General features: G+C 40.0%; 1 protein-coding gene across 1 annotated transcript; it reads left to right on the top strand.

Annotated features, from left to right (window-relative positions):
* Window positions 1–527: 527 nt before the first annotated feature.
* vps11 (VPS11 core subunit of CORVET and HOPS complexes) lies at window positions 528–8,935 on the top strand. The gene is made up of 16 exons (XM_055023504.1): window positions 528–731; window positions 1,548–1,692; window positions 2,190–2,325; window positions 2,408–2,571; window positions 2,674–2,921; window positions 3,541–3,742; window positions 3,834–3,985; window positions 4,100–4,286; window positions 4,424–4,567; window positions 4,925–5,128; window positions 5,239–5,400; window positions 5,843–5,976; window positions 7,255–7,457; window positions 7,631–7,802; window positions 7,879–8,101; window positions 8,263–8,935. The coding sequence occupies exons 1-16, from the start codon at window positions 586–588 to the stop codon at window positions 8,425–8,427; spliced, it is 2,787 nt and encodes a 928-aa protein (XP_054879479.1). The 5' UTR covers window positions 528–585; the 3' UTR covers window positions 8,428–8,935.
* Window positions 8,936–9,043: the final 108 nt, after the last annotated feature.

The raw sequence follows: 9,043 nt of genomic DNA, 5'->3' as shown, positions 1-9,043 counted from the left end.
AGGCAGAACAACAAAACACACAGCATTCTAGTGTGTCACACCTCGTGTTGAGCTGTACTTTACATACAAACTATACAATAATTGTTCGTTCTTAAAGTAACAGAACACAATATTTTATTTTTACTTCAACTGTTTTTTCTTTTTAATGAACTCTTGCTCATTTCAAACTCCTACTAAAAGACTTTGACATTGTTATATCTTACTTTAAGATATTAAGTTTGTTATTTTTCAAAACAACAATATTTCTGGGAACCCAGGGGGTTACAATTACAAGAAAATAAGTTACAATTAAATATATTAGATGTTTAGAATAATATTTGTATTTTTGAATATTTCTGTTCTTTAATGAAATACCTTAAGAAAACGAAATTGATAGAACGGATATAAGTTTTATCTATGTATTTTTTGCTAGGAGAAATCTACGTAGCATCCCGATCCACACTCCATTCCAGTAGATGGCGGTAATGCACATCAGCAACTGCTTGCCAACCACCATAAAAAAGAAGAAGAAGAAAAAATGTCATGTCACGTGACGGCCATCACATGATGAAGTCCTGCGATCGCTAGCTGGCTAACATTACGATAATGGCAGCATTTCTACAGTGGAGAAAATTTGTCTTCTTTGATAAGGACACGGTGAAGGATCCTGCAGATAGCGGGAAAACCTTTATTCTTCCTAAAGGAATCTCGGCGAGTGACTCCGGACGGGGTCATGTTGTTCTGGGAGATATCCTTGTTTGGCCGGACGATGCTACTCCAGTGTTAAGTTCAGTCACAGAAATCGGTTGTAGTTAATTTAACAGGAAATCGGGGCTGTAATTTTCTGACTGAATGGTGCAGGCCAACAAAGGATCAGCCCGGCCGGCTGCTGATGAGTATTGTTTCTACAGGGAGAATGAGTGAATTGGTTTGTGAGGCAGAATTTTTTTTCCACACGATGCTCCTCTGCTGATATGTAAATTCCTTCTTTCAGGTAAAAAAAAAATGACTTGGCCTGGTGATGAGTGAACAAAACTTACCTTACTTGGATTAAATTTCAGAACTGAATGTCAATGTCAATTTCAATGAATATTTGTAATACTAAGCATTGGAGAGTAATTCTCCAGCTTTTTGAGGCCACAAAAATAGGAAAAGACTGTTTGAGACTGGATACCTTTAATGGAGGGGTCCGCATTTTCTCCAGACTCGAATCCTACACAACTGCTCTGGGATTAGCTGAGTCACAGTGTGTTAGGGCTCGTAACTCTGGACCCCACAATCTCAATGACCTGAGGGCCGAGGGATGCTACAAATCAGCAGACGATAAGTCGACTTGTGAACAGCATGAGGCATTATCTAGTTCAACTGAAAGTTAAATATGCCTAACGTTAGGAATACGCGAGGAGGATGTAGGCCACCTCTTACTAAAGGGTTTATTTAGTAAGAGTTCTGAAAGTCTGGAATCTTACCCACTATTAAATATGTCTAAATAAATCAGTTAACTTCTGACACTTTAGTTCTCTCCTAACATATCTAGGCATAAAAATTCTTAATTCTATATCACATATGGAAGGACAGATCTGGCTGATGACACGCTCTCTGCAGTTGACGTCATTCCAGGCATACAAGCTGCGGGTGACTCACTTGTTCCAGCTGAAACAGCACAGTATCATGGTATCAGTGGGACAGGATGAACATGGCATTAATCCTCTGGTACGTGTGGCCTTTTACAATCATAACAATAATTTGGATGGTTTCTCAGTTACAATATATTTGAGATACTATTTTTTTTCTTTTTTATAATTTATTGGCTTTCAATGTTTTGACAAATAAACAAATACAATACATGAACAAAAGAACAATCCAGCTCTTATAGTTACATACAAACAACAAAAAAAAGAAATAATAGTAATAATGGAAGACAAATGGTCTACACCAGTGCATTTCAGATGTTTGCAATTCGGTCCTCCTCCAATAACAAATCCTCTCCAAAAAAGTGCAGAAATTTCAAATCCTACATAAGACATAAAAGGTTCCCAAACTTTATGAAAGTTATCTTCTTTATCGTGCAATTTGAGATACTATATTGTAACCGTTGTACACTTTGCCAGGATACAAAAATAAGGTAGTATTTTCCTTAGTGAACCAACAGATGTGTAGCATAGGTACATAATGACAGCTTACAAGACTAATAATGTCTTACTTTTCAGGTGAAGGTCTGGAACCTTGACAAGAGAGACAGTGGAAATCCACTCTGCACCAGAATCTTTCCTGCAGTTCCCGGCAATAAACCAGCTGAAGTGTCTTGTCTCAGTGTCCACGAGAACCTGAACTTCATGGCTATAGGTAAGACAGCTATTCCTCTGCCTTTGACTTGTGGAAGTCACATGTTCCACTCTCTCCGCTCAGTAACAGTGTTTCTTGGCAGGCTTCACAGATGGCAGTGTGGTTTTAACCAAAGGGGACATCACCAGAGACCGTCACAGTAAAACTCTGACTCTGCATGAGGGGAGCTGCCCTGTCACAGGCCTGGCCTTCCGCCAAATGGCAAAAGTTACACATTTGTTTGTTGCCACTCTGGAACAAGTCTTTGTAAGTCAGCATTCCCCTAAAGCATTCCAGACACCTTGTATCTGCCAGTTGATCCAACAAGTTCTGAACAAATCGGTTGTGTTCCTGTTTTCTATTGCTTAGTGCTACACTCTGTCTAACAAGGAATATCCGAAAGTAGAGCTGGACACCCATGGCTGCGCCCTGTACTGCTCATCCCTGGCAGATCCGTCCCAGGATTCCCAGTTCATTGTGGCTGGGGATGAATGTGTTTACCTGTACCAGCCTGATGAGCGAGGGCCCTGCTTTGCTTTCGATGGCCACAAGCTGTTGACCCATTGGCACCGGGGATACTTGTTCCTGCTGATCAAAGATGTGAAGTCACCCAATAAGTAAGAACCAAAATCTGACTGATTTCTCCAATGTAACGGTACTCTTGATGCATTCAAAGGTTCTTATGATAGAATTGATTCATTTATAGGTTTCTAGGTAGGGGGTAGTAGGGTGATCTGGAGCCTAGCTCCAGTGGTCATTGGGAGAGAGGCGGGGCAGGGTCTACCCTTCACAGGTTGCATTCATTCATCAATTTATCAGCAAAGACGTTTGCCAGAAACATATGACAAGCAACCAGACACACACACTCATATCAGAGGGTTAGAGTTAGATTAGGGTGTGGAGTTTGAAATACAAACCTCAGTAAGAAATACTCCAAGTTGGAATTTAAACCCAGAAAATTCTATGAAACAACTGTACTGTCAAGTTTTTACCAGCTACAAGATTGTTAGACTGATGTGTCAACTAGTAACGCACTCCAGAAGAGACGGTTCAGTGTGCTTTGCCAGGAGTTATTTTATTGATTTAATTTTACTCAAATGTAAGACGGCATAAATGTCTACAATATTTGGTGTAACATATTTAAAAGTGTTAGGAGACATGCCTTAATACCAGACTTTTATGATTAATGAGCAGTGCACATGAAGGAAGCTGCTGACTTTCTGTTTTTATCCCCAGATCAGGGTTTGGCAGGGGCGAGAACTCACTGTCAGAAAAGCAAGTTTTAACAATCTATGACCTGGACAACAAATTCATCGCCTACAGCGCCTCATTCGATGATGTCATTGATGTGTTGGCAGAATGGGGATTCTTCTACATTCTGACCCGAGACGGGAAAATGTTTGTTCTGCAAGAGAAGGACACACAGACAAAACTGGAGGTCATTAATTGCTGATCTTTAACTTCCTTTGAGAAGTTCAATAAGCTCCTCAAACTTTTTTAACACTGATCATGTCTCGTTGTCTGTCAAGATGCTGTTCAAGAAGAACTTGTTTGTTATGGCTATAAACTTGGCTAAAAGCCAGCATCTGGACAGTGACGGTTTGTCAGAGATCTTTCGACAGTATGGCGATCATCTGTACCTGAAGGGAGATCATGATGGTGCCATCCAGCAGTATATTCGGTAGTTCAACATTAAATCTGTTTCCAGAGCAAATGCATGTGTTGCTTTTTGTTGTTTGATGTTTCTTTCAGTCAAGATCTAACTATCTTCTTGGTTTGCCATGTTTCCAATCAGCACCACTGGGAAGTTGGAGCCTTCGTATGTCATTAGAAAATTCCTGGATGCCCAAAGGATCCACAACCTGACGGCATACCTGCAGGCCCTTCATCGCCAGTCTCTGGCCAATGCAGACCACACTACACTGCTCCTCAACTGCTACACCAAACTCAAAGACAGCTCCAAGCTGGAAGAGTTCATCAAGGTGATTAGTGAGAATTTAATGTCAATAGTGAAAAATAAAGGAAAGAGAGGTCTTACTTGTGTCATTGTTGCTTTGTGTGACTTTTGTGGTAAACAGATTAGTCTTTGAGTAATATTTGTATGTCTGTATTTTGACAGAGCAGCGAGAGTGAGGTCCACTTTGATGTTGAGATTGCCATCAAGGTTCTTCGCCAAGCTGGATACCACAGTCATGCTGTGTTCCTGGCTGAACGCCACCAGCATCATGAGTGGTACCTGAAGATCCAGCTGGAGGACCTGAAGGTGGTGTGTGTGTGTGTGTGTGTGTGTGTGTGTGTGTGTGTGTGTGTGTGTGTGCGTGCGTGCGTGCGTGCGTGCGTGCGTGCGTGCGTGTGTGTGTGCGTGTGTCAGTTGACCTGATCTTCTGGGGAACAAATGTATTGTTATGAATTGATTCAAAGAATCTGCAAAAGTAGCTTCCTAATGTGGGAAAGTTTTTTTACTCAGATTTTTTTTTATCAGTTTCTTTAGGAGCATGTTAAACATGCATGTCACGGTTGCTTTTGTAGCAGCTCAATCTATACTTATGGTTTCCCGTTGATGAAATATAGACAATTTCTTGCTCGCTCATAACACTATCTCTTTCTGTTCCCACTGCAGAACTATCAGGAAGGTTTGCGGTACATTGGTCGTCTGCCTTTTGAACAAACTGAAAGCAACATGAAGCGCTATGGCAAGACGCTCATGCACCATGTTCCTGAAGGCACCACATTGCTCCTGAAGCGCTTATGCACCAACTATCATCCAAGTGAAAACTCAATGGAAAAAGTCAGCCTGGACAGTAGTCTGCTTAACAAGGTCCAGGTATGTTATTTATTTATTTACTTTTTTGTCTCCATTGTAAACCAGTCTGGCTAGTCACCAACATCTATCAATAATACTCTCATGTGTGACTTTTATCATTTTAATTCAAGGCAAATTCTGAAGAATTCATTCCAGTTTTTGCCAATAATCCTCGTGAGCTGAAAGCCTTCCTGGAACATATGATTGAGGTGGACCCTCGTTCATCCCAGGGTGTGTATGACACACTGCTGGAGCTCCGACTGCAAGACTGGGCACACGAACAAGACCCCGAGGTTACCACCACATTTTCAAGTTTATTCTTTAGAAATAGGACAATATGTATTAATGGACCCGACCCCACTAAGGAAAAGGGTGAAAGAAAATGGATGGATGGATGTATTAATGGTGATTTACATGCAAATACATACATGAGATTGTAGCCAAGTTGCTGATTACCATCTCGAGTCCCATTGGCAGTTTGATGTTAAAGCACAATTATATAGGGATAAAACAAAAAAAAAAAACAGACTTTGGAATAAGAAAAGTATAAAACAACCTTAAAATCTATACATTTTTATTCAATGTTGACATTTTTGGTTTTCCTAATGCCAGTTTTTAAGATGTTCTTAAATGACAACACATGAACTGTTACATAGCATAGATATTTGTATCTTTAAACATTTTGTTAGCTTTGCTATTGCTGATTAGGTTTTCTGATCCACACATATTTGACAGAAAAAAAAGGTCTGCCAAGGAGAAGCCCTTTCGCTGCTCAGAAGTGACAATACTGTGTTTGATAAGGCCTTGGTCCTTTGCCAGATGCACAACTTTAAAGAAGGTGTCCTCTACCTGTACGAGAAAGGCAAACTGTAAGTAGTTTACTGCAAGTCTTTCTTGAGAGCTCATCAATTAGCCATGTGTGCTCAAACCAAAAGACGGAATTTAAATTTAAATATTACAAATAACTCAAATTTTTTTTAGGAATGCATGTTTATATCTGGTAAGCAATAGAAATGATAATAATTTAGCCTGCAGTAGAGATCTGCAGTCTTGCTGCCAACCATGGTAATACTTGTTGATGATATAATCAGACAGCATCAAAACAGAGAAAGTGGGAAGCAGCATGACTGAAAGTGCAAGGGAAGAGCCTGTTTAAAAGGCAGATGCAAAAATGGAAATAATCTGGAGCTGGTTCAGGTTTAACCTCTTGCGTTCTTAGCGTGATGCTCCAGAGGAGCATGACAGATGTAATGGCTGGACAGCAGGGAAGGGGTAAAAGTGCTAATTTGGATGAACATGTGACTTTAGAATGTTTTGTTCTAAACGTTTGAAGGCCAGATGAAGTATTTTTCGCATTTTTGTAAATAAGCCTCCCACACTTCAACCAACCATGACCATATTAATATAATGAGGCTTACCTGGGCAACAAATTTTGCAATTTTCTGATGCCACCTACAGTTGGGCAAAAAAATAAATAAAATCAAACATCTGGTTTTATTGTTTGATTGTTTTGGCTAATGCAATTTTCATGGCTCTCTGGGAAATTATATGCTAGTCCAACAACTTTTGCACAGTGGTTAGCTGTCAACCATGGTGATATGTTGGATAATCTTTCTAAGAGACTTTGCCCACATCATTTTTTGCTCATGTGACTTGTAGTTGTGGAGTTATAAGCTGAAACCATATTTTCGACTATAGCACCACCTAGAGGTGAATGTGGCTGAATATTTGTATCAGAGTAGATGTCCATTGGAAGACTTCTGCAGCATTACCACTTGGCTATGGGGTGTGAAAGCAGGAATGCCTGTGTGAAGTCAACATTCTTTAATACTCCACAAATTAGCTATAGCCCACCTTTGCTGGGCGACAGGTGTGGCTATGTGGCACCATTTCCTAAATATTTTGTACTTGCCCTGCCTTATCAAATTTTCAAAGGTCTTTCACACCCTGAATATGGCTGCTGATTTGTGTAATGAGTGAAAGTGACCCTTCACTTGTTACTTGCTCTTCATGGTACAGTGGCTGTCATTTAAAGAGTCCATTACTGTGTAATAATGAGTTGTGGTCTGAATGAGCAGGTGTTTATTACAAAGAACATCTTGATTGTGTTTTCATTTCATAACTTAATGGTGTATGTGTATGTACAGTTACCAGCAAATCATGCATTACCACATGCAGAATGAGGAGTATGGAAAAGTTGTAGATGCCTGCAAACGTTATGGTGACCAGGAGGGCTGCCTTTGGGAGCAAGCTCTCGGATACTTTGCCAGAAAAGAGGAGGACTGTAAGGCCTATGTCAGTGAGGTCCTCCATCATATTGACCAGAAGAACCTCATGCCTCCATTACTTGGTGAGCTGCTTGATGTATTGTTTCATAGGCTAAAAGATTTTCGACTTTGTTTGTGCTTAAAACCTTTCTGTCTCTGTCTGATTTTGTTGCCATGGTAATTTTATGTGGTATGTGGCTTTATTTTCTCTGAGGGTCGATGCTCAGCAGCGAATAACTAGTTATTGTCTAATCAGTCGTGCAGACACTGGCACACAACTCAACGGCCACTCTGTCGGTAATCAAAGACTACCTCATTAATAAGCTGCAGAGAGAGAGCCAGCAAATAGAAGATGACGAGCGTAAAATTTGCCAGTACCGTGAGGAAACTTTTCATCTTCGCTCTGAAATCCAGGAACTGAAGGCAAGGTGAGTCAAGTAAAGGTAAAAAACTGCAGCTCTCGTGGGTCCTTTAACAGAAAAAACCTGACACGTTTCCACACAGTGCCAAGATATTCCAGAAGACAAAGTGCAACATGTGTAACAGCCCCTTGGAGCTTCCATCTGTACACTTCCTGTGTAGCCACTCCTTTCACCAGCACTGCTTTGAAAGTTATGCAGAGAGCGATGCAGAGTGTCCAACCTGCACTCCAGAAAACCGCAAAGTCATGGATCTGCTGCGCGCTCAAGACCAGAAACGGGATCTCCATGACCATTTTAATCGACAGGTAACAACAAGGAAAACATATTCTACTCACTTATTTCTCTGGTGTCGTGTTTGACTTTTTTTGCCTTTAACTTATTTCTAAAGGTACTTTCCTCAGACTTTGAATATTTAATATTCTACGTTGTCTTCTGCATGTGTTCTAAAAACTTCTTTTTTTTTAAGCTCCGAAGCTCCAATGATGGTTTCTCTGTGGTGGCTGATTATTTTGGTCGAGGAGTGTTTAACAAACTGACGCTGGTCACTGACCCTCCAGGGAGCAAAACTGTTGGAAGTCTAGAAGTCAACCTGCAGCGAGACCTGCTGATCCACACAAAGAGAAACTGCTAGACGTCTCATTCTTTAATTGTGTTCTCAATGCTCAGATCAACTACTCAGTCTTGCGGCTGCATTGGATACTCACTCATTTATCAGCGAAGACACATGCCTGCTTATGGAAACTGCTCTATGAATGCATTATCTTTCAATAAATTTCCTGAATCACATTTTTAAAGTGCTTCATATGTACTTTGTGCTTGCTTGTAATTCTTGCACAAAGTGATTTAACACTTTCATCAATATGATGCTCTTCATAAACTGTATAGTTAATATTGTGAAAGTCATTAGGTTTTTTTTTTTTTGTCATTTCATTCAAACCATTTGTCAGTAGTAAAATTAAGAGTATCTGTGATACTCTTAATCACTAATAAGGAAATGGATGTAAAGGTCGTTGACATGTCTATAGTTTTATTTGTCACAATTTCTCATTGTCATTAACTGGGTCCTACTGCTTTATTGTATTTCAACTGGACACAGTTTCTGTTACTTCACAAATAAACCTAATTTGTTTATCTCTTTACATAGCCAATGTGATTTTTTCTTTTTTTTTCTTCTTTTTTGGGTTTTAGAGGAATTGGAGGGACTTTTTATGAAAACATTGTGTTGCTTTAAAGTTTAAAGAGTGATG

This window comes from Poeciliopsis prolifica, unplaced genomic scaffold (genome assembly GCF_027474105.1).
Source record: "Poeciliopsis prolifica strain line A6 unplaced genomic scaffold, Auburn_PproV2 SCAFFOLD101, whole genome shotgun sequence".
Taxonomy (NCBI): domain Eukaryota; kingdom Metazoa; phylum Chordata; class Actinopteri; order Cyprinodontiformes; family Poeciliidae; genus Poeciliopsis; species Poeciliopsis prolifica.
This window is presented reverse-complemented; position numbering and strand designations above follow the sequence as displayed.